Raw genomic sequence first — 24937 nt, 5'->3', positions numbered from 1 at the left:
CTTTTCTCTTCTTAGGAGTGTGATCAGGTTCATGTTGAAGACGTAGCCTCTGATGACAACGGACAGGATCTGAGGTGTGTCTGTGACGCTACTGTCAACAACCAAGACATTCAGATACCCTCCTTTGCTCTGTATGATGATGATGATGATGATGATAGTCCAATGTAATAATGCTTTTATGTCCACCAACAGAGTCCCTACTTTCCTAACTAGCAACATACAAAACACATCTCTCTGAACTAGCAACATACAAAACATATCTCTCTGAACTAGCAACATACAAAACATATCTCTCCTAACTAGCAACATACAAAACATCTATCTCTCCTAACTAGCCACATACAAAACATCTATCTCTCCTAACTAGCCACATACAAAACATCTATCTCTCCTAACTAGCCACATACAAAACATCTATCTCTCCTAACTAGCAACATACAAAACATATCTCTCCTAACTAGCCACATACAAAACATATCTCTCTGAACTAGCAACATACAAAACATATCTCTCCTAACTAGCAACATACAAAACATATATCTCTCCTAACTAGCAACATACAAAACATATATCTCTCCTAACTAGCAACATACAAAACATCTATCTCTCCTAACTAGCAACATACAAAACATATCTCTCTCCTAACTAGCAACATACAAAACATCTATCTCTCCTAACTAGCAACATACAAAACATCTATCTCTCCTAACTAGCAACATACAAAACATCTATCTCTCCTAACTAGCAACATGCAAAACATATCTCTCTCCTAACTAGCAACATACAAAACATATCTCTCTCCTAACTAGCAACATCTCTCTCTCTCTCTCTCATTCCTCCTATCAGCGCCTACAACTTCCTAGCGGATGGCTTCCACAACCCCAGTGGTGTAGGTGCCGCCACAGGAGTCCAGGGCGGGGTGGAGTGGATGAGGAAACTGGCCTTCCGTTATCGTCGCCTGAAGGAGATCTACAATGGATACAAAGGGAACGTGGGAGGTGAGATGCGTGTCAACTCTGTATTTGTGTTCGACTTCTAAATAATCACCTGACTGGGACTTGCTGGGAAAACCCTCATGGCATGATGTACACAGTCCTCACGAGTTACATTTTAAATAGTTGCTACAATGTTAATCTACTTTCTGACTATTTGAGATGTCAGTTAGCAAATTATGTGTTCAAATAAAAAATAAAAAACATGTGCCTCTTGTGTGCTTTTGTCTGTCATCATATTTCCTGGAAGAGTATTCATGTTAATTGAAGGAATAACATACTTGTATTAGTTGCTTACTGGAATCTAGAATCTATCCAGACATTTATTTAGTCATCTATCAAATCCTTAATTTTTTTTATTTAACCCGGTAAGTTGACTGAACACTCATTTACAGCAACGACCTGGGGAATAGTTACAGGGGAGAGGAGGGGGGAATGAATGAGGCTATTGGAAGCTGGGGATGATTAGCTGGCCATGATGGTTTAAAGGCCAGAGTGGGAATTTAGCCAGGACACCAGGGGTTAACAGCCCTACTCTTACGATAAGTATCATGGGATCTTTAGTGACCACAGAGAGTCAGAAAAAACGTTTAACGTCCAATCCCAAAGACTGCAACCTACACAGGACAATGTCCCCAATCATTGCCCTGGGGCATTGGGATATATATATATATATATCCCAATGCCCCATATACGTCGCCCGTCAACACCACTTCCAGAAGCGTCTGGATTCCCATCCATGTGTGGTAAAAACAATTATAAACGGAGTGTTTCGGGCCCTGAATTCTGATTGGCTGAAAGGGTATTGTTCTAATTATGTTGGTAACCAGTTTATAAAAGTAATAAGGCACCGCTGGGGTTTGTGGTATATGGCCAAAAGTATGTGGACACCTGCTCATCGAACATCTCATTCTAAAATCATGGGCATTAATATGGAGTTTGTCCCCCACTTTGCTACGATAACAGCCTCCACTCTTCTGGGAAGGCTTTCCACTAGATGTTGGAACGTTTCTGCGAGGACTTGCTTCCATTCAGCCACAAGAGCATTCGTGAGGTTGGGCACTGATGTTGGGCGATTAGGCCTGGCTCGCAGTCAGCGTTCCAATTCATCCCAAAGGTGTTCGATGGGGTTGAGGTAAGGGCTCTGTGCAGGCCAGTCAAGTTCTTCCACAACGATCTCAACAAGCCATTTCTATATGGACCATCCTGTGTGCATGGCAGCATTGTCATGCTGAAATAGGAAAGGGCCTTCCCACAAAGTTGGAAGCATGTTCAAGAATGTTGTAGCATTAGGATTCACCCTCACTGGAACGAAGGGGCCTAGCCCAAACCATTAAAAGCAGGCCCAGACCCTTATTCCTCCTCCACCAAACTTTACAACTGGCACTATGCATTCGAGCAGGTGTTCTGAACCCAGATTTGTCCGTCGAACTGCCAGATGGTGAAGCGTGAGTCATCACTCCAGAGAACGTGTTTCCACTGCTCCAGAGTCCAATGGCAGCAAGCTTTTATACCACCGCTTGCCATTGCGTATGGTTATTTTAGGATTGTGTGCGGCTGGAAACCCATTTCATGAAGCTCCAGACGAACAGTTATTGTGCTGACGACAGTTCCAAACTGCATCTGGAAGCATGTAGTAGTGTTGCAACCGAAGACAGGCGATTTTTACACCCTTCAGCGCTCGGCGATCCCGTTCTGTGAACTTGTGTGGCCTACCCCTTTGGGACTGAGCTCTTGTTGCTCCTAGACGTTTCCACTTCACAATAACAGCACTTACAGTTGACCCGGGGCAGCTCTAGCAGGGAAGACATTTGACAAACTGACTTGTTGGAAAGGTGGCATCCTCTAACCTCTCTCCTCCATGCATGCTATGGTAGAAACTCCTCTAACCTCTCTCCTCCAGGCATGCTGTGGTAGAAACGCCTCTAACCTCTCTCCTCCAGGCATGCTGTGGTAGAAACTCCTCTAACCTCTCTCCTCCAGGCATGCTGTGGTAGAAACTCCTCTAACCTCTCTCCTCCAGGCATGCTGTGGTAGAAACGCCTCTAACCTCTCTCCTCCAGGCATGCTGTGGTAGAAACTCCTCTAACCTCTCTCCTCCAGGCATGCTGTGGTAGAAACGCCTCTAACCTCTCTCCTCCAGGCATACTGTGGTAGAAACTCCTCTAACCTCTCTCCTCCATGCTGTGGTAGAAACGCCTCTAACCTCTCTCCAGGCATGCTGTGGTAGAAACGCCTCTAACCTCTATCCTCCAGGCCTGCTGAGTCCCATGAAGAGGGAGCTGCTCCTCCGGCTCCAGTCTGAGATGGAGAATGTGACGGACGCCTGGCTCAGCACAGCACTCAAATCCTTGCTGCTTATCCAGTCCAGGTCAGCACAGTGAGTTTGACATTTAGAGAGTTTATTCTCATCTTCCAGTTTTTTAACTTGATATTTTTTATTTAGGTCAGACTGTATATAGTTTTTTTTGTGTGTGTCCTTCGTCTTCTCTCACGTGTCCGTGTGTGTGTGTGTCCTTCGTCTTCTCTCACGTGTCCGTGTGTGTGTGTCCTTCGTCTTCTCTCACGTGTCCGTGTGTGTGTCCTTCCTCTTCTCTCACGTGTCCGTGTGTGTGTCCTTCCTCTTCTCTCACGTGTCCGTGTGTGTCCTTCGTCTTCTCTCACGTGTCCGTGTGTGTGTCCTTCCTCTTCTCTCACGTGTCCGTGTGTGTGTCCTTCCTCTTCTCTCACGTGTCCGTGTGTGTGTCCTTCCTCTTCTCTCACGTGTCCGTGTGTGTCCTTCGTCTTCTCTCACGTGTCCGTGTGTGTCCTTCGTCTTCTCTCACATGTCCGTGTGTGTCCTTCGTCTTCTCTCACGTGTCCGTGTGTGTCCTTCGTCTTCTCTCACGTGTCCGTGTGTGTGTCCTTCCTCTTCTCTCACGTGTCCGTGTGTGTGTCCTTCGTCTTCTCTCACGTGTCCGTGTGTGTGTCCTTCGTCTTCTCTCACGTGTCCGTGTGTGTGTCCTTCCTCTTCTCTCACGTGTCCGTGTGTGTCCTTCCTCTTCTCTCACGTGTCCGTGTGTGTCCTTCCTCTTCTCTCACGTGTCCGTGTGTGTCCTTTCTCTTCTCTCACGTGTCCGTGTGTGTCCTTCGTCTTCTCTCACGTGTCTGTGTGTGTGTGTGTCCTTCCTCTTCTCTCACGTGTCCGTGTGTGTGTCCTTCCTCTTCTCTCACATGTCCGTGTGTGTCCTTCCTCTTCTCTCACGTGTCCGTGTGTGTGTGTCCTTCGTCTTCTCTCACGTGTCCGTGTGTGTGTCCTTCCTCTTCTCTCACGTGTCCGTGTGTGTGTCCTTCCTCTTCTCACACGTGTCCGTGTGTGTGTCCTTCGTCTTCTCTCACGTGTCCGCGTGTGTCCTTCCTCTTCTCTCACGTGTCTGTGTGTGTGTGTCCTTCGTCTTCTCTCACGTGTCCGTGTGTGTGTCCTTCCTCTTCTCACACGTGTCCGTGTGTCCTTCCTCTTCTCTCACGTGTCCGTGTGTGTGTCCTTCCTCTTCTCACACGTGTCCGTGTGTGTCCTTCGTCCTCTCACACGTGTCCGTGTGTGTGTGTGTGTCCTTCGTCTTCTCTCACGTGTCCGTGTGTGTGTCCACAGGGGTAAGTGTATGAATGTCCTGGTGACGACCACCCAGCTGGTGCCTGCTCTGGCCAAAGTGTTGCTCTATGGTCTTGGGGATGTCTTCCCCATAGAGAACATCTACAGCGCGACCAAGATAGGTAAACCAAACTACACACAGCACACACACAGCACACAAACAGAGCACCTACAAACAGAGCACACACACACAGAGCAAACACAGCACACACACACACACACTGACCTTAACATATGTTTAACTTGGCTGTTGGGTTTAAATGGATACTTTGCCAAAATCACCATGTGGCCCTTTATCTACTAGCTATGCTAGCAGATACCATAGGCTTCCAGTCATTGCGCTAGTCAACACGAGTTAGCATTGGCTCGCGAAACTACCTCTAAAATGGTATCCAAAGGTTAATCTGACTCTTGGCGAAGTCGATACAAGGCCCCGTTGCCAAAATTCCCAAGTATACCTTTGAAATATTTGTATTTGATCCCAAATTGGATGAACTATATTAACTCCAGTTGCTTTTCCTGTGGTCTTTCCTTCCGTAGGGAAAGAGAGCTGCTTCGAGCGCATCGTCTCTCGCTTTGGGAAGAATGTGACCTATGTGGTGATTGGAGACGGCCGTGATGAGGAATTTGCGGCAAAACAGGTAGGCTTAGTGCATTAGGGAACCAAGTACTTCTGCTGTTCACCAAGTACTTCTGCTGTTCACCAAGTACTTCTGCTGGTCACCAAGTACTTCTGCTGTTCACCGAGGCCCTGATTCCAGGTTTAAACTGTTACATGTGGTCTCAGTTCCATAATGATTCCGATAGGCTACATGTTCCAAATTATTGCACAATACGATCCACTCATGCTAGCGACCCTCAGGAACAACTACACAGAGGAAGGAATGGAATGATGCAAAATGTAAGCTACAAACTTAAAACTAACACTAAAGTGGCAGTTATAAATGTATGTGGGTATTACTGATGGTGGCTCCCGATAGTGGCTAATATTTAACATGATACAAATTGTAAAATAAAACGGAGAAAAACCTGGACATAATTCAAACATTGTAATGCGTTTACATCAAGTCAGCAGGTTCATCCCTACAGAAGCCTGTAGCTTGGGTGTCCAAATTTGCACACAATTGCAATTCTGTGTAACAGCACAGCTATTTTATAGCCTATTTCACGGTGGGATAGGATCCGCAATACACGTCATGTTGATGTGATTTTCAGTTTGCTTCCATGTAAATTTGGGCGGCAGGGTAGCCTAGTGGTTAGAGTGTAGAGGCGGCAGGGTAGCCTAGTGGTTAGAGTGTAGAGGCGGCAGGGTAGCCTAGTGGTTAGAGTGTAGAGGCGGCAGGGTAGCCTAGTGGTTAGAGCGTTGGACTAATAACCGAAAGTTTGCAAGTTCAAATCCCCGAGCTGACAAGGTACAAGATCTGTCGTTCTGCCCCTGAACAGGCAGTTATAACCCACTGTTCCTAGGCCGTCATTGAAAATAAGAATTTGTTCTTAACTGACTTGCCTAGTTAAATAAAAGGTACAATAAATGGTTTCACGTTCATCTCCAGGGAATCCTCAGGACAAATCATCTAAAACAATTGCTTTGTGGATTTACAATCTCCTTCTTCAAATGGATTTACTCATTTACCCCAGTCTTATCAATAATTATTATCTTATTATACATTACCGCGCATGGAGAATGCTGTTATTTGTATCGCAAAAACATAAAGTAGATGCCTTTTTCCACTTGGAGCCGGTAGGTTCGCTCAACCAGATTCATGGTTTCCTCGCGCATGAAGCCGTTGGAATTTATAATGAAATGAAGTCAAGGTCAGAATAGAGTATATCTGTAGACACAACTCCCGCCACACCTTTTCATTTCTTAGATCTCCGACCCTGAACGAATAGCGGGTGAACAGCATGCTCGTCTCAATCTTAAATTCAAGGTCAGAATGTGCACTTTAAACATTTTTTAAAAAAGGAATTATGTTCCATTTTATGCACTTAAATTCAGGCTCGGAATCAGGGCCCATGTACTTCTGCTATTCACCACTTACACTCAGCACTGCAGTAAAGAAGTCTTGGGAGTATTGATTTGACTGGTGGTTCTTCATGCCGTCTCCCTGCTCTCTTTGCAGCACAACATGCCTTTCTGGCGTATCACCACCCACGGGGACCTGGTATCCCTCCATCAAGCCCTGGAACTAGACTTCCTGTAGAACGGAAGGAGTGGAGGTTAAGACACAAAGGGAAACTTGGTCAGTGCCCCCCCCAACCCTTCTGTTCGCTTGTGGAGTGACATTATAAGCTGAGTGTCCTCAGCTCCACACCAGCCCTCGAACTCACACACCCTTTACACACCTGCTGGCTGTAGTGTGTCGCTCTTTTCCCCGTGTGATGGCTGTGGACTGATCTGAGGTGGACTTTGGGGTGGCTGGGAAGCAGACTGGACAGACAGACCTACTCTCTGACGTAGAGCTCCTCCCAAGCAACACTCTCCATATGGCAGCTATCCTCTAAAGACTGGGCCTGATCACTGGGGCATAGCAGCAGCGACCGACCGACGCCGACAGGCAGGACATGACTAGAATGAAGAAGACCGTTCCCATATCTCTCTCTCTGAAGTGTCTGTAGTCTCTGGCTCCACAACCCACAGGCTGTTTTCCTCTGTTCTCTCTCTGGCTTGCATCCCAAATGGCACCCTATTCCCTATGTAGTGCACTACATTTGATAGGGCCTAGTGCTCTCATCAAAAATGGTGCACTACGTAGGGAAAAGGGTTCCATTTGGGACGTCGCCTCTTGTTAGTGGATCGACGAAAGCAAAAGATCTGCAGCCCTGTCTGGCATCCCGGACGGACCCTTCTGGTTGTTTAGACCTTACACTTTTACTATTTTTCCAAATTCTCTTTCTGTAGGGTAGCTATTCATGAAAGTATAATGTCACTTCGAATGTTTTTATCATTTTGTATTTTTAAAAGGTTGTTTTGCACTCCAAATGACTGAGGTATCATTTGATGAGGGTTGGTAATAATTTTAGTCTTTTCAAAGCATATGATTAGATGACTACTTAAGAATGACCTTCAATTGACCTTCTGGATGTAACCTGTCCACTAGTTCACTAACAGTACCGACGTGTTCTCTCCGTAAACACCTCCCCTGTCCTGACCTCTCCACTGGGGGGCGGCAGGGTAGTCTAGTGGTTAGAGCGTTGGACTAGTAACCGGAAGGTTGTGATCCAAACACTAACCAACTTCTGTGGGCTTTTTACATGAACTGATGTGTGGTCAGAATGACTCCATGAAGACCCTAACAAACCTGTATTCCACTGCATGGTATCAAGGACGCCAGGAGTTAATCATAAGAACAGCCGAACCTGTGAGAAACGGCCGAACCAGGCCTTTCTGTGAGAAACGGCCGAACCAGGCCTTTCTGTGAGAAACGGCCGAACCAGGCCTTTCTGTGAGAAACGGCCGAACCAGGCCTTTCTGTGAGAAACGGCCGAACCAGGCCGTTCTGTGAGAAACGGCCGAACCAGGCCGTTCTGTGAGAAACGGCCGAACCAGGCCGTTCTGTGAGAAACGGCCGAACCAGGCCGTTCTGTGAGAAACGGCCGAACCAGGCCTTTCTATACATTTACATCTGAGAAACCAAGGATGGGCCTTCAAAACAATGTGCATCTTCATCACGTGTTGTCATTGATAAATGGAAATGTTTCTGTGTCTCTGTTGTAGAATCGATCTCCAGTTGATTTTCCTCCATTTGAATCGTGAGGGTCACACAAAACTCCATTATTTCATAGTGGGGGTGTATTGGGACCTCTAAATGTGCTATTGATTGTACAGGACCGGCTGCCCCAAAAATATTGGCCTACTGCCACTGTGTAGCCAGTCAGTCTACCCTTGTCACTATAAATATTGGGGAAAACACCAGGAATGACTGTTCAATACATTTCTGCTTGGGGGGGCAGCATGTAGCTGGTCGGGGGAGGGGGGGCAGCATGTAGCTGGTCGGGGGAGGGGGGCAGCATGTAGCTGGTCGGGGGAGGGGGGGCAGCATGTAGCTGGTCGGGGGGGGGGGCAGCATGTAGCTGGTCGGGGGAGGGGGGGAAGCATGTAGCTGGTCGGGGGAGGGGGGGCAGCATGTAGCTGGTCGGGGGGGGGGGGCAGCATGTAGCTGGTCGGGGGGAGGGGGGGGGGCAGCATGTAGCTGGTCGGGGGAGGGGGGCAGCATGTAGCTGGTCGGGGGAGGGGGGGGCAGCATGTAGCTGGTCGGGGGGAGGGGGGGGCAGCATGTAGCTGGTCGGGGGGGAGGGGGGGCAGCATGTAGCTGGTCGGGGGAGGAGGGGGGGCAGCATGTAGCTGGTCGGGGGGGGGGGGGCAGCATGTAGCTGGTCGGGGGGGGGGGGGCAGCATGTAGCTGGTCGGGGGGAGGGGGGGGCAGCATGTAGCTGGTCGGGGGAGGGGGGGGGGGCAGCATGTAGCTGGTCGGGGGGGGGGGGGGGCAGCATGTAGCTGGTCGGGGGAGGGGGGCAGCATGTAGCTGGTCGAGAGGTGGTTAGAGGGTTGATGTTATGAATCCCTGGTCCATGTGAGATTACAATTGAACAATACTGAGCCCGATGATGCCGATCATTTTGACACTTACGGCTTGACCAGAATGTTGTGTATTTCTTTGTGTGTCTGTATATATGCATACTGTGCCTTTTTTCAACATTCTCTTATTTATATATACATACATACATACATACACACACACACACACACATACACACATACACACATACATACATACATACATACATGCGTCATCTCTACAGGAAATACTTCAGATGTGTTAAACACATGATCAAACATGGTTGTTACACACTTGAGTTGAAGTGGTTCATTTTACCACACCTATTTTTTTATAATTTTTTTTTTACCGTTATTCATCTGCTGAAACTGTTTTATCTTTAACCATCAGCAACACGGAAATGGTTACTATGTGATTGTTTTATTTATTATTATCTCCCTTTTACAGTTCAGTTTTTATTTCTTGTTTTGATTGTCCTGGCGATACATACATGTTACGGCCGAAATGCTCTGCTCTCAAGACGAGTCACGGCCTTGTCCACTAAGTCAGAGCATCCTTTTCCATGTTGAAACCTGCCGTCACCTTTTAATTTATTTGACTTTTTTTGAGTCGCTGTGTCTTGGTTTCACTGCTTAGACAATCACATCTCAATCACTTGGGGTCCAGATCCACCATTCCTCTGGTGAAACATAAAGTAGTCTGTAACAGTACCACTACGGGACATGAGAGAAATAGTAAGCGTCGTAAAATTATAAATTAGATTCTTTGGAATGGAAGGGGTATCTTGGACATGGAATTTTGTGAAGTTGACAAGACAGACCGGTGTCTTTTAATTGACTGACTGCACATTCATATTACAATCTGTTTCCACAAGTTTTTTTTGTTGTCGTTTTTTTTCCCCTCCAGAGATGTGAATATAAGATCAGACAAGCTTGATCCTCTGACGCACATCTTCAATATCGAACATCATGGAAATCAATCAACCCCAGCCAAACTGCTATTGCTGATTGTCATGCTGATCATGTCTCTAGTGTTGCTTCACACCTTTTGGTTGGTATGATTGGTTTTTTTTGTAGTCCTGGAATGTGTTTACAGTATTTGTATCAGTGATGGTTTTTGTTTTTTTAAATACTATGTTACTAACAAAGTGTGATTCTGTACGTTTAATTTTTTACTTAGTCAGGGGGACTGTTTTAATGTATCCCTTCAATTTGTATTAAAGACCAGGAACTATGTACCATTTTATATACTCTTAACAAACCTTTTGTTGAAGTGCATTTTGTTGTACTATGTCAACTGTCGAATGCAATGAGCTATGAATGTACATAGTTTTGTAGGGATATATCTGGCTCAACTTGTTCATGCTTTGTAGGGATATATCTGGCTCAACTTGTTCATGCTTGTAGGGATGTATTTGGCTCTACTCAAGACGATGAAACACACTATATATACAAAAGTATATGTCAACTCCCCTTCAAATTAGTGGATTTGGCTATTTCAGCTACACTTGTTGTTGACAGGTGTATAAAATCGAGCTTACGGCCATGCAATCACCATAGACAAACATTGGCAGTAAAATGACCTCACTGAAGCGCTCAGTGACTTTCAATGTGGCACCGTCATAGGATGCCACCTTTCCAACAAGTCTGTTTGTCAAATTTCTGCCCTGCTAGAGCTGCCCCGGGTCAACTGTAAGGGCTGTTATTGTGAAGTGGAAACGTCTAGGAGCAACAACGGCACAGCCGCGAAGTGGTCACACGAGCTCATAGAACAGGACCAATGTGCTGAAGAGTGTAGCGCGTAATAATCGTCTGTCCTCGGTTTAATACTCACTACCGAGTTCCAAACTGCCTCTGGAAGCAATGTCAGCACAATAACTGTTTGTCGGGAGCTTCATGAGATAGTTTTCCATGGCCGCACACAAGCCTAAGATCACCATGCGCAATGCCAAGCGTCTGCTGGAGTGGTGTGAAGCTCGCTGCCATTGGCCTCTGGAGCAGTGGAAATGCGTTCTCTGGAGTGATGAATCACGATTCACCACCTGGCAATCCGACAGACGAATCTGAGTTTGGCGGATGCCAGTAGAACGCTACCTGCCCGGATGATTAGTGCCAACTGTAAAGTTTGGTGGAGGAATAATGGGGCTGTTTTTCGTGGTTCGGACTAGGCCCCTTAGTTCCAGTGAAGGGAAATCTTAACACTACAGTATACAATGACATTCTAGATGATTCTGTGCTTCGAACTTTGTGGCAACAGTTTGGGGAAGACCCTTTCCTGTTCCAGCATGACAATGCCCCTGTGCACAAAGCGAGGTCCATACAGAAATGATTTGTCGAGATCGGTGTGGAAGAACTTGACTGCCTTGCACAGAGCCCTGACCTCAACCCCATCGAACACATTTGGGATGAATTGGAACGTCGACTGCGGGCCACGCCTAATCGCCCAACATCAGTGCCTGACCTCACTAATGCTCTTGTGGCTGAATGGAAGCAAGTCCCCGCAGCAATGTTCCGACATCTAGTGGAAAGTCTTCCCAGAAGAGTGGAGGCTGTTATAGCAGCAAAGGGGGGGAACCAACTCCATTTTAAATTACCATGATGTTGGAATGAGGTGTTCGACGAGCAGGTGTCCACATACTTTTGGTCATGTAGTGTATAACTGACTCGTGTTTTCATTTTTTTTTTAAATGGGACCAGAAACACTGTTGAAGGCCCAATAAGGTTGTCCTGTGTACATTAACACTGATGGTAGTGTAAATACAAATTAAAGTACCTTTTGAATGAAACCAGGCACCTTCCTTGCCATTGTTTTGCAATTGCATACACTCTGCTGTAAATTAACAATAAGACAAATACTGTACATCACCTCAAAGTGCTTCAGAACCTCGCCATCACCTGTATGAACATTTTTATTTATTTATTTATTTTTTGCCTTTGGCATCACTGTACAAAAAGGATCACATTCACACACATGAAACCAGACAGTACTGCACACGAAAGACGGAGGACATTGGCACATTCACTCAGAACTGGCCACCCCAACTGCACTGTTAAAATGTACATTCTCACATCCCCTCAAGGTTTTTACTATCTAGTCCTGACAGAATCCACGCCCTGCTAACATTTCAGGAAGCAGTGGTGTAAAGTACTTAAGTAAAACTACTTTAAGTCGTTTTTTTTACTTCTACTTAAGTTGTTTTTTTTTGTGGTATCTTTTAGCCTATTTTTATTCCATACGTTTTCCCTAACACCCAAAAGTACTCGTTACATTTGACAGGAAAATGGTCCAATTCACACACTTGTCAAGAGAACATCCCTGGTCATCCCTACTACCTGATCTGGCGGACTCCCTACAATGTTGGTGTGCCATAAATAAATTGGCTAGCTATAAATAAATAAATACAAACATTGTTTGGTTTGCTTAATAATGAATTTGAAATTATTTATACTTTTGACATTTAATTTAATTTTAGCAATTCCATTTACTTTGGACACTTAGGTATATTTCTAACCAAATAGTTCTAGAGTTACTGAAGTAGTATTTTACTGGGTGACTCACTTTTACTTGAGTCATTTTCTATTAAGGTATCTTTACGTTTACTAAAGTATGTCAATTTAGTATTTTGTTCCACCACAGTCAATAAGTAACCCTGATTAGCTGTACTCACGAGGTCCCATTAATAAGACAAGTTCATGACCACGATAAACATTACTGTAATGTTTACCTTCATATTAGAAATGCACAGTGCCAAAGAGAACTGTCTCGTATCGCCATCCTCGTCTTCATAGAACAAATCATTCCAGTCATTTTAATGAAAGCGTCAACATTTCTTTGTGTTTCAAGCTGTAGAGATGGTTCATTTAAGTAGGGCAGGGGTGTAAAACTCATTGGCAGTTGCCTGGCTGGGTTATCGGCTGCAATGTTGAACAAGCCCATACAGTCTTCTCAATGTGTAGGAGACATCTGATAATCTGGATTAAGAGTAAAAATTACCAGCTAAATTCCTCATCCTTTTATTTACCCTGACGGACGGTTCTGGACGCTCTGCATGACCCATAAACCTAAAGTCAACCACATCTTCCCCATTTGGGGGGACCCCCACCGACTCCGACATCAGCTCGAGGTGACACTCAACTTCTCCCTGCTTTGTAATCTTTGGGTGACAGAACTTGTAGTATGTCACCTTGAGACAGAGTCCAGCTATGTAGAGTGAGATCATAATGACAAAGATGACATAGTGATCTAGTGGCAGTTCAAAATATGGAGGGTTCTTCATCATCTGCCACACCCAAAAACCACAAAGCATCCCAATATCCACCAATATCCAGGTGTGGTAGATGGTGCTCCGCTGCCTGGTGTGCCCCTCCACTATGCTGAACCAGCTAAAGTACCAGATGAGGCCTACGGTGGCCCGGTAGAGCCATTCTCCGCCGCCGCTGTCCATGAAGTTTGTCTTCAGTCGCCAGGCGACAAAAAATAGAACCATCCAAGAAGACAGGAAGTGGGCAGCGATGAAGCAGGGGAAGACCGAAGAGAAGAGGGCGACTGCTGCCACACGTGGACCAATCAGGAGCAGGTTCCACAGGAAGTAGACCACTGAGGAGCCCCAGCCCTGCTTGGCCTTGTCTGGGAGGAAGGAACGCAGGGAGCGGTGATACATGGTCACGCTGACGGCGATGGCAGACACTGAACCAAGTGCCTTCAAGACTGAGGGAGAAAAACGAAAACTAATTCATGATATTATATCAGGTAAAACTGTCAATGAACTTGGGAGGTTAAATAACAGACAATCAAGTTAACTGTCAATGAAAGGAATTGTAAAAAATGTATCATCAGGTCTGGAGTCAGTCACCTCTTAAATTAAGAGTAGGGACAGACCATTAAATTCTGGGGCATAGTTACAAGCTATATAACTTATATCCAGATATCCAGTTGAAGTCAGAAGTTTACATACACCGTAGCCAAAAACATTTAAACTCCGTTTCACAATTCCTGACAATTAATCCTAGTAAAAATTCCCTGTCATGTCAGTTAAGAGCACAAACTTTATTTTAAGAATGTGAAATGTCAGAATAATAGTAAAGAGTGATTTATTTCAGCTTTTATTCTTTCATCACATTCCCAGTGGGTCAGAAGTTAACATGCAATGCTACCAAATACTGAGTGTCTTTAAATTGTTTAACTTGGGTCAAACGTTTTTGGGTAGCCTTCCACAAGCTTCCCACAATAAGTTGGGTGAATTTTGGCCCATTCCTCCTGACAGAGCTGGTGTAACTGTGTCAGGTTTGTAAGGCCTCCTTGCTCGCACACGCTTTTTCAGTTCTGCCCACACATTTTATATGGGATTGAGGTCAGGGCTTTGTGATGGCCACTCCAATACCTTGACTTTATTGTCCCTAAGCCATTTTGTCACAACTTTGGAAGTGTGCTTGGGGTCATTGTCCATTTGGAAGATCCATTTGCGACTAAGCTCTAACGTCCTGACTGTTGTCTTGAGATGTTGCTTCAATATATCCACAAAATTTTAATTCCTCATAATGCCATCTATTTTGTGAAATGCACCAGTCCCTCCTGCAGCAAAGCACCCCCACAACATGATGCTACCACCCCCATGTTTCACGGTTGGGATGGTGTTCTTCGGCTTGCAAGCCTCCCCTTTTTCCTCCAAACATAACGATGGTCATTATGGCCAAACAGTTCTATTTTTGTTTCATCAGACCAGAGGACATTTCTCCAAAAAGTATGATCTTTGTCCCCATGTGGAGTTGCAAACTGTAGTCTGGCTTTTTTATGGTGGTTTTGGAGCAGTGGCTTCTTCCTTGCTGAGCGGCCTTTCAGGTTATGTCGATATAGGACTCGTTTTACTGTGGATATAGATACTTTTGTACCTGTTTCCTCCAGCATCTTCACAAGGTCCTTTGCTGCTGTTCTGGGATTGATTTGCACTTTTCGCACCAAAGTACGTTCATCTCTAAGAGACAGAACGCGTCTCGTTCCTGAGCAGTATGACGACTGAGTGGTCCCATGGTGTTTATACTTGCGTACTATTGTTTGTACAGATGAACGTGGTACCTTCAGGCGTTTAGAAATTGCTCGCAAGGATGAACCAGACTTGTGGAGGTCTACAATGTTTTTTTTCTGAGGTCTTGGCTGATTTCTTTTGATTTTCACATGATGTCAAGCAAAGAGGCACTGAATTTGAAGGTAGGCCTTGAAATACATCCACAGGTACACCCCCAATTGACTCAAATTATGTCAATTAGCCTATCAGAAGCTTCTAAAGCCATGACATAATTTTCTGGAGTTTTCCAAGCTGTTTAAAGACACAGTCAACATAGTGTATGTAAACTTCTGACCCACTGGAATTGTGATACAGTGAATTATAAGTGAAATAATCGGTCTGTAAACGATGGTTGTAAAGATTACTTGTGGCATGCACAGGTAGATGTCCTAACCGACTTGCCAAAACTATAGTTTGTTAACAAGACATTTGTGGAGTGGTTGAAAAACAAGTTTTAATGACTCCAACATAAGTGTATGTAAATTTCCAACTTCAACTGTACCTCTAGGTCTTTGTGTTCTAAGTAATTCTGTGTTTGCTTTTACGTACTTGTAATGGGCTCCACCTCTCCCCTCTGGATGATGATGGTAATCATGAGGACAAGCTGGGGTGCGCTCTCAGAGAAGGTCTCGATGAGGCGCAGCAGGCTAAGATCATGGGTCAGATACACTGCGTTGCCCTCCATGTAACGCTTTCTACAGCAGAAGCCACATATCGAGATCCTCACAAGACCAGCATATCTAAAATGACAGCCACATACATAGTTATTATTTAAATTTTTATTCTATAAAAAGGAGTTTGTTACAATGGTGTTTTCTGCCTTGAGGCGGGAGGGGAAACTTTCAGAGAATGTACTACTCCAAGAACATGCAACTCTGACAATGTTCCCGTGGTGTAAAGTCCCTAAGTAAAAGTACTACTTAAGTAGTGTTTTTGGGTATCTGTAGTTTACTATTTATATTTTGGACTACTTTTACTTCACTACATTACTAAAGAAAATAAAAATACTTTTTACTCCACACATTTTCCTTGACACCCAAAAGTACTGGTTACATTTTGAATGCTTAGTAGGGCAGGAAAATGGTCCAGTTCACACACTAATCAGCAGAACATCCCTGGTCATCCCTACTGCCTCTGATCTGGCGGACTCACTAAACAACACATGCTTCGTTTGTAAATGATGCCTGAGTGTTGGAGCATGCCCCTGGCTATCCGTAATTTAAACTAAAATAAATGTATATATATATTTATTTTTTTAAATGGTGCCGTCAGGTTAGCTTAATATAATATTATTTACGCTTTGACTTTTGATACTTGAGTAAAAATATTTGGTTTAAAATATACTTAGGTAAAATTTTACTGGGTGACTTTTACTTGAGTCATTTTCTATTAAGGTATCTTTACTTTTACTCAAGTATGACAATTGGATACTTTTTCCACTACTGCAATGTTCTACACCAAGAATCTACTACTCCGACAAGTACTCATGTACTACTCATGTACTACTCACTACGACAATGTTGCTGTATCCTCTTAAACATGTGGCAGTTTGAAATGCTATTTGCTTAAATATTTATTTCAACTGCGACGCGATCAGGGGAGCAGACGGCAGAAAGGAAATCCCATAAGCAACCAAATTCTTAAAGGAGCCTTGCTTGTCAGACTTAAAAGCTCACAAGGATTGTGAAAATCAGTGGTGCAAAGTACTTAAGTAAAAATACTTTAAAGTACTACTTAAGTACTGTACTTCACTATTTTTTGACAACTTTCACTCCGCTACATTCCTAAAGTAAATCATGTACTTTTATACTCCATCCATTTTCCCTGACACCCAAAACTACTTGTTAGCAAGACAGAAAAGTGGTCATATTCACGCACTTATCTAGTGGTTAGTGCGTTGGGCCAGTAACCGGAGGTTTGCTGGATCGAATCCCCGAGCTGACAAGGTAAAAATCGGTCATTCTGCCCCTGAGCAGCCGAAGACGTGGTGTCGATTAAGGCAGCCACCCGCACCTCCCTGATTCAGAGGGGTTGGGTTAAATGCGGAAGACACATTTCAGTTGAACAACTGACTAGGTATCCCCCTTTCCCATCCCTGGTCATCCCTACAGCCTCTGATCTAGCAGATTCAATAAACACAAATGCTTAAATTGTAAATTATTTATTTTTTATCCCTTTTTCGTGATATCCAATTGGTAGTTACAGTCTTGTCCCATCGCTGCAACTCCCGTACGGACTCAGGAGAGGCAAAGCTCGAGAGCCATGCGTCCTCCAAAACACGACCCTGCCAAGCTGCACTGCTTCTTGACACACTGACCGCATAACCCGGAAGCCAGCCGCACCAATGGGTCGGAAGAAACACCGTCCAACTGGCGACCGTGTCAGCGTGCATTGCGCCAGGCCCGCCACAGCGCGATGGGACAAGGCCATCCCAAACCCTCCCCTAACCAGGACGACGCTGGGCCAATAATGCGCCGCCTCATGGGTCTCCCGGTCGAGGCCGGCTGTGACACAACCCGGATCTGTAGTGACACCTCTTGCACTGCGATGCAGTGCCTAACATGCTGACCAGACCACTCGCGCGCTTGCTGATTTTGTCCACCCACACCTGACATGATCAGAACACGCATGATGAAATATCAAATCCAACTCTGAACCAACTATATTAATTTGGGGACAGGTCAAAAAGCATTAAACATTTATGGCAAATTAGCTATCGAGCTTACTGTTGCTAGCTAATTTGTCCTGGGATATAAACATTGGGTTGTTATTTTACTTCTGATCACACCGCTCGCGTTGCATGTGCAGCTTGGCAAAATAAATGTACACATACAGTACCAGTCAAAAGTTTGGATGCACCTACTCATTCAAGGGTTTTTCTTTATTTTTACTATTTTCTACATAGTAGTGAAGACATCAAAACTATGAAGTAACACATATCGAATCATGTAGTAACCATTTTTTTTTTAAACAAATCCAAATATATTTTAGATTCTTCAGCCACCCTTTGCCTTGATGACATCTTTGCACACTTGGAATTCTCTCAACCATCGTCATGAGGAATGCTTTTCCAACAGTCTTGAAGGAGTTCCCACATATGCTGAGCACTTGTTGGCTGCGGTCCAACTCATCCCAAACCATCTCAATTGGGTTGAGAGTGGGTGATTGTGGAGGCCAGGTCATCTGATGCAGAATTCCATCACTCCCCGTCAAATAGCCCTTACACAGCCTGGAGGTGTGTTTTGGGTCATTATCCGGTTGAAAAGCAAATAATAGTCCCACTAAGTGCAAACCAGATGGGATATTGTATCGCTGCAGAATTCTGTGGTAGCCATGCTGGTTAAGTGTGCCTTTAATTCTAAAGAAAATCACAGACAGTGTCACCAGTGTCTCACAAAGATACGACGATAAGATGTTCACCTACTCTGCGTCTCACAATGATACGGAGGTTGGAACCAAAAATCTCACATTTGGACTCATCAGACCAAAGGACAGATTTCCACCGGTCTAATGTTCATTGCTCATGTTTCTTGGCCCAAGCAAGTCTCTTCTTCTTATTGGTGTCCTTTAGTAGTGGTTTCTTAGCAGCAATTCAACCATGGAGGCCTGATTCACAGTCTCTACTGAACAGTTGATGTTGAGATGTGTCTGTTACTTGAACTCTATGAAGCATTTATTTGGGCTGCAATTTCTGAGGCTGGTAACTCTAATGAACGTATCCTCTGCAGCAGAGGTAACTCTGGGTCTTCCTTTCCTATGGCGTTCCTCATGAGAGCCAGTTTCATCATAGCGATTGATGATTTTTGCAACTGCACTTAAAAGAAATGTTCAAAGTTCTTGAAATGTTCCAGATTGACTGACCTTCAGGTCTTAAAGTAATGATGGACTGCCATTTTTCTTTGCTTATTTGATCTGTTCTTGCCATAATATGGACATGGGATTTACCAAATAAGGCTCAAATGCATTAAGGAAAGAAATTCCACAAATGAACTTTAACAAGGCACACCTGTTAATTGAAATGCATTCCAGGTGACTACCTCATGAAGCTGGTTGAGAGAATGTCAAGAGTATGCAAAGCTGTCATCAAGGTAAAGTGTGGCTACTTTGAAGATTTTGTTTAACACTGTTTTGGTTACTACATGATTCCATGTGTTATTTCATAGTTTTGATGTCTTCACTATTATTCTACAATGTAGACAATTGTACAAATAAAGAAAAACCCTGGAATGAGGAGGTGTGTTCAAACTTGACTGGTACTGTCATTTTCTCGAGTTTTGCATATTTGTGATTTGTACTGTTATCAGATCTTCAACCAAAACCTTTTAATTGAAAAGGGGAACCTGAATTAACAAATAACACAACAATGACATACTTATTTCCTTTATTTCATAAACTAAGTTATGCAACACCCACAATGCCCCTGTGTGAAATGTAATTGCCCCCTTATACTCAGTAACTGGTTGTGCCACCTTTAGCTGCAATACCTCCAACGAAATGCTTCCTGTAGTTGTTGATCAGTCTCTCATGCTGTGGGGGAATTTTAGTCCCCTCTTCCATGCAGAACTGCTTTAACTCAGTGACATTTATGGGTTTTCAAGCATGAACTGCTCGTTTCAAGTCCTGCCACAACATCTCAATTGGGATTAGGTCTGGATTTTGACTAGGCCATTACAAAACTTCAAATGTGTTGCTTTTTAACCATTTTCATGTAGACTTGATTGTGTGTTTTGGATCATTGTCTTGCTGCGTGACCCAGCTGCGTTTCAGCTTCCTCTCCCTGACTGATGACCTGACATTCTCCTGTAGAATTCTCTGATACAGAGTAGAATTCATGGTTCCTTCTATTGAGGCATGTTGTCCAGGTCCTGAGGCAGCAAAGCATCTCCAAACCATCACACTACCACCACCATGCTTCACCGTTGGTATAAGGTTCTTACTGTGGAATGCAGTGTTTGGTTTTAGCCAGGCATAGTGGGTCCCATGTCACGCCAAAAAGTTAAACTGAAAACACCTTCAGTAATTCCAACTGCAAAACTTAAAATGAAGAGAATAGTATTATAATTAATCAATGTATATACATGTAACAAGTGTCAAATATACTTTATGTATTTCACCAAAAATCCCTCATATTTATTTTCATTTATTATTAAGGTTATTTTAAAGATGTATTACATTACTTTCAAGAGTGAATTATTTTATTGTATTTATTTTCTACATTTTGTTAATGCTGTGATGTCATCAACGCGAGCCATGATTTTTTTTGTTGTTGTTAACAAATCAATACAGGAAGTACATGTGGGAACACAAGTATATATAAGTATATATAACTAATATACAAAGGACAATTGGGCTGGGGGGATAGGGGGCCGGGCTGGGGGGTACAATATCACATTACACAAGGATCTTAAGGGACATACATACACACACTTGTAATTCTAAACAGCTTTTTTGTTAGTAGCGTATTTAATTGTCTTAAAATGCAGTTCAATACAGTTTTTGTAAGGTAAGAACATGTGTTTTTTTCCATTGTAAATGTACATTTGTGAATATGAAATTTGGTCAAAAGAACAATGAAATGAATGACATAAAAAAAATGTTTCAGCTTATTTCTATCATAGGTAAAGAATCCAAGTAGTACATCTCTCCACAATAGTGTAAAATCTTCATAAATTTGTTCAATTATAAATCTACTGATGTCTTGCCACAGTTTTCTTACATGCATACAATGCCAAAGATGCAAGATGCAAAACTGATGCAAAACTGTTTCTGGGTGGTCATTACAAAAGGAGCAATTTGAGTTGATGTTTTCCTTAAACTTCTTCATATAGTGGTTGGCAGGATAATATTTATGAATAATTTTAAAGGAAACTTCCTTAAATTTGTTAACAAGTCCCTTAACAAGTATGTGTGTGGCAATATCCAAACTTTTTTCCAACAGATATTATCAATAAATCCATTCCAATAAGGCATGACATAAGGTATAGATAGAACATCCTGCTGAAACAAGGTTTGTATCGCTCTGTTGTTGAGTGGACCAAAAGAGAAACAAATCTTTCCTACTGATGAGTCAACAGGCTGGGGGTCAGGTCTTGACACGTTCCTGAATAATAAAGCAACACCTGACGGAATGGCATCTGAAACAAACGCAAAATCTTTAGGACCTTGTAAATTGATAAGAATTCCTTATAACTGAGTAAAAGACCCTCTGCATTTATCAGATGGCTCACCAATGCCAGCAGCATACCACCCTGCATCCCACTGCTGGCTTGCTTCTGAAGCTAAGCAGGGTTTGTCCTGGTCAGTCTCTGGATGGGAGACCAGATGCTACTGGAAGTGGTGTTGAAGGGCCAGTAGGAAGCACTCTTTCCTTCTGGTCTGAAAAATATCCCAATGCCCCAGGGCAGTGATTGGGGACATTGCCCTGTGTAGGGTGCTGTCTCTTGGATGGGATGTTAAACGGGTGTCCTGACTCTCTGAGGTCATTAAAGATCCCATGGCACTTATCGTAAGAGTAGGGGTGTTAACCCCGGTGTCCTGGCTAGATTCCCAAGCTGTTCTTCATACCATCATGGTCACCTAATAATCCCCAATTGCAATTGGCTCATTCATCCCCCTCCTCTCCCTGTAACTATTGCCCAGGTCGTTGCTGTAAATGAGAACGTGTTCTCAGTCAACTTACCTAGTAAAATACATTTTTAAAATAGTATATTATTTCGGAACCAATATTCTAAAAACAAAGAAGTTATTTTTTAGGGTAGCCTAGTGGTTAGAGCGTTGGACTAGTAACCGGAAGGTTGTGAGTTCAACCCCCCCAAGCTGACAAGGTACAAATCTGTCGTTCTGCCCCTGAACAGGCAGTTAACCCACTGTTCCCAGGCCGTCATTGAAAATAAGAATGTGTTCTTAACTGACTTGCCTGGTTAAATAAAGGTAAAAATTAAAAAATATATAAAAAAATTAAAAAAAAAAAAAAATATTCCATTTTTAATATCTGTATGGAGAAAAATGATGCTTATAAATTAAGGACCATGACAAGAAAAGCTGACGATGAAACAAATAAAGTGTCACTGGAACTTTGTCAATATTATAATTGCAGGGCATCCCGGGTGGCGCAGTGGTTAAGGGTTGGGTTCGCGCCCAGGCTCTGTCGTAACCGGCCGCGACCGGGAGGTCCGTGGGGCGACGCACAATTGGCCTAGCGTCGTCCGGGTTAGGGAGGGTTTGGCCGGTAGGGATATCCTTGGCTCATCGTGCACCAGCGACTCCCGTGGCGGGCCAGGCGCAGTGCGCGCTAACCAAGGTTGCCAGGTGCACGGTGTTTCCTCCGACACATTGGTGCGGCTGGATTCCGGGTTGGATGGGGTAAAAAAAAAAAAAAAAAGTTTTCCTAATGAAATGGGTACGGTTTCTCCACAGAAAGTTGAAAAGCATCTGGTCTATCTCCTTGCTCCTTGCTGTCAAGATATAAAGATAGAACACCATATGTTAGTGTAACAGTATAACTTTAAACCGTCCCCTCGCCCATACCCGGGCGCGAACCAGGGACCCTCTGCACACATCAACAAGTCACCCACGAAGCATCGTCCCCCATCGCTCCACAAAAGCCACGGCCCTTGCAGAGCAAGGGGAACTACTACTTCAAGGTCTCAGAGCAAGTGACGTCACCGATTGAAACGCTATTTAGCGCGTACCACTGCTAACTAAGCCAGCCGTTTCACATCCGTTACATTAGTCTAGAGATACCTTCAGCCTTGGTTTTTAGGACTCTACCTTTTAAAGATAAGTCCCTCTGTAGCCATTGATTTAGGTTATTCTTGGGTATTTTAATAAGAGGGTTTAAATTTAGTAAGCCTCTAGACTTCTGATCCTTTTAATGGTTATGCCTAAATATGTAAGTTCTTATTTTACTGGAATACCATAATATGAAGGTGTCACACAATCTTTGATAGCGATGAGTTCACATTTATTAATGTTAAGATATAGACAACACGCTTTGGAAAAGGATTGTATCACATTGATCGATATGGGGATATACATTTATGTGAATGGGGATAACGTTCGAGTGCAACTTTGCAAGACTAGCCCAACAACGGTTAGATTTGTTGCGGGAGAGGCTTTCTTTCAGGTGTAGACATCGTGAGTTTAAATTATTTTCTGCACTGTCTTTTTTTATCAGGCAAATATACTTGTATGGAGTCCAGCCGGCAGCATTAACTTTTGCCTTGTGTTTGTATCCATTCCATGCAGGTATGTTGTGAAATGTGACGATTTTGTATTTCATGTTTAATGTGCCTAGTTAGCGGTCGTTCAGGGTAACAGGACTGACTGAAATCCTGGGGACACAACTAAAATGTGTATTTTAACTAACATATTATGAATTTCCGATGAGAAAATGTATTTTTTTTTGTTGTCTAAATTGGAAATAAAGTCACACAATAATACCTTAAAAAAAGATTTCTGAAGGATTCTAATCCTTATATTTCATGGTGAATGGCCCTTATACTGTTACTGTTGATATTTAAGTATATTTGATCAATTACATTTACTTTTGATACTTAAGTATCTATAAAAAAACAAATACTTTTACTCAAGTAGTATTTTACTGGGTGACTTTCACTTTTACTTGTGTCATTTTCTATTAAGGAATCTTTACTTTTACTCAAGTATGACAATTGGGTATCTTTTCCACCACTGGTGATACAAGTTCCTTAGGATATCAACACAGTCCGTGGCTGTTTCTTTTCCCAGTTCAACAAGTTAAGTCAACAAAAGTTTAACTGAACCTGAGGTAGACTCCCATCTGGAACACATGAAGGATCTTGAGTGAGTGAAGGCTCTTCACGAGGCTTTCTGTCCTGGTCTCAGTGCTGTCCTTGTCATAGTGGTACCACAGCCAGCTGAAAGCCTGGACCAGGGCTGAGGAGCCTAGTAGTAGAAACACCAGCAGTCCCATGAACACGTAGGCCTCTTGTTGATAGAAAGTCACCACCGCCCACACGTCTAGCACCACATCCAGGAGAAAAAACAACATACCACCGACAGTCAACAAGAAGTCAGAGGCGGGGTACTTGAATGGGATAGATTGTCCCGCGTCCTCCTCCATGGTGGCTGTGTAAACTGAAAATACACACGTTTGCGTTGGCTCTAGCACTTCTCAACCCAATGAAAGAGAGCGAGAGAGGAAGAATGCATTACCTTTGACGTCTCCTCACTGTGGAGGAACCCTTGTACTGTGAAACTGAAAGTAAGCAAACGGCAGAAGTACAGCAGGTTTTCATTCCTCCCGCCTCCCAAATGCTTTTGGGGGAGGAGGGACAAGAGACATTTTGCATATAACAGAGTATTTCAAGTTGTAGGCAACATGATGAGATAGTAAAATAATTTTAACATACTGTTTTACACACTTTGTATGTATAGTATACATTATACTGTATTCTAGTCATGGCTCATTCTACATGATTCTATACTGCTGTCCACACCTTTTCTAGTCATAAACTGTCAATGTCTACACACACCATTTTAAACTGAGTATACAAAACATTAAGAACACCTGCTCTTTCCATGACATAAACTGACCAGGTGAAATCATGTGAAAGATATGATCCCTTATTGATGTCACTTGTTAAATCCACTTAAATCAGTGTAGATGAAGGGGAGGAGACGGTTTAAAGAAGATGTGTTAAGCCTTGAGACA

General features: G+C 43.6%; 2 protein-coding genes across 9 annotated transcripts in view; one reads left to right on the top strand and one right to left on the bottom strand.

Moving 5' to 3' along the window:
- Nucleotides 1-7850, top strand: part of LOC135551715 (eyes absent homolog 3-like) — a 32572-nt gene extending 24722 nt beyond the window's left edge. For 5 of the 8 annotated variants that reach the window (XM_064982908.1, XM_064982910.1, XM_064982914.1 and 2 more), the window contains 7 exons: nt 16-74; nt 847-998; nt 3249-3372; nt 4624-4745; nt 5164-5264; nt 6495-6554; nt 6747-7850. In XM_064982908.1, coding sequence (XP_064838980.1) covers nt 16-74; nt 847-998; nt 3249-3372; nt 4624-4745; nt 5164-5264; nt 6495-6554; nt 6747-6827 — 699 coding nt within the window. In that variant the 3' untranslated portion in view covers nt 6828-7850. The remainder of the gene's footprint in view (nt 1-15; nt 75-846; nt 999-3248; nt 3373-4623; nt 4746-5163; nt 5265-6494; nt 6555-6746) is intronic. The other 3 variants (XM_064982911.1, XM_064982913.1, XM_064982912.1) reach the window with 3 other exon arrangements.
- Nucleotides 7851-12074: 4224 nt separating this feature from the next.
- Nucleotides 12075-24481, bottom strand: LOC135551718 (XK-related protein 8-like). The gene is made up of 3 exons (XM_064982916.1): nt 24027-24481; nt 15793-15983; nt 12075-13889 (listed from the first exon to the last, which is right to left on the bottom strand). The coding sequence occupies exons 1-3, from the start codon at nt 24344-24346 to the stop codon at nt 13159-13161; spliced, it is 1242 nt and encodes a 413-aa protein (XP_064838988.1). The 5' UTR covers nt 24347-24481; the 3' UTR covers nt 12075-13158.
- Between the last annotated feature and the right edge of the window lie 456 nt (nt 24482-24937).

This window comes from Oncorhynchus masou, chromosome 13 (assembly GCF_036934945.1).
Source record: "Oncorhynchus masou masou isolate Uvic2021 chromosome 13, UVic_Omas_1.1, whole genome shotgun sequence".
Lineage (NCBI taxonomy): Eukaryota > Metazoa > Chordata > Actinopteri > Salmoniformes > Salmonidae > Oncorhynchus > Oncorhynchus masou.
The sequence above is the reverse complement of the archived record's forward strand: the minus strand, read 5'-3'. Positions and strand labels throughout refer to the sequence as shown.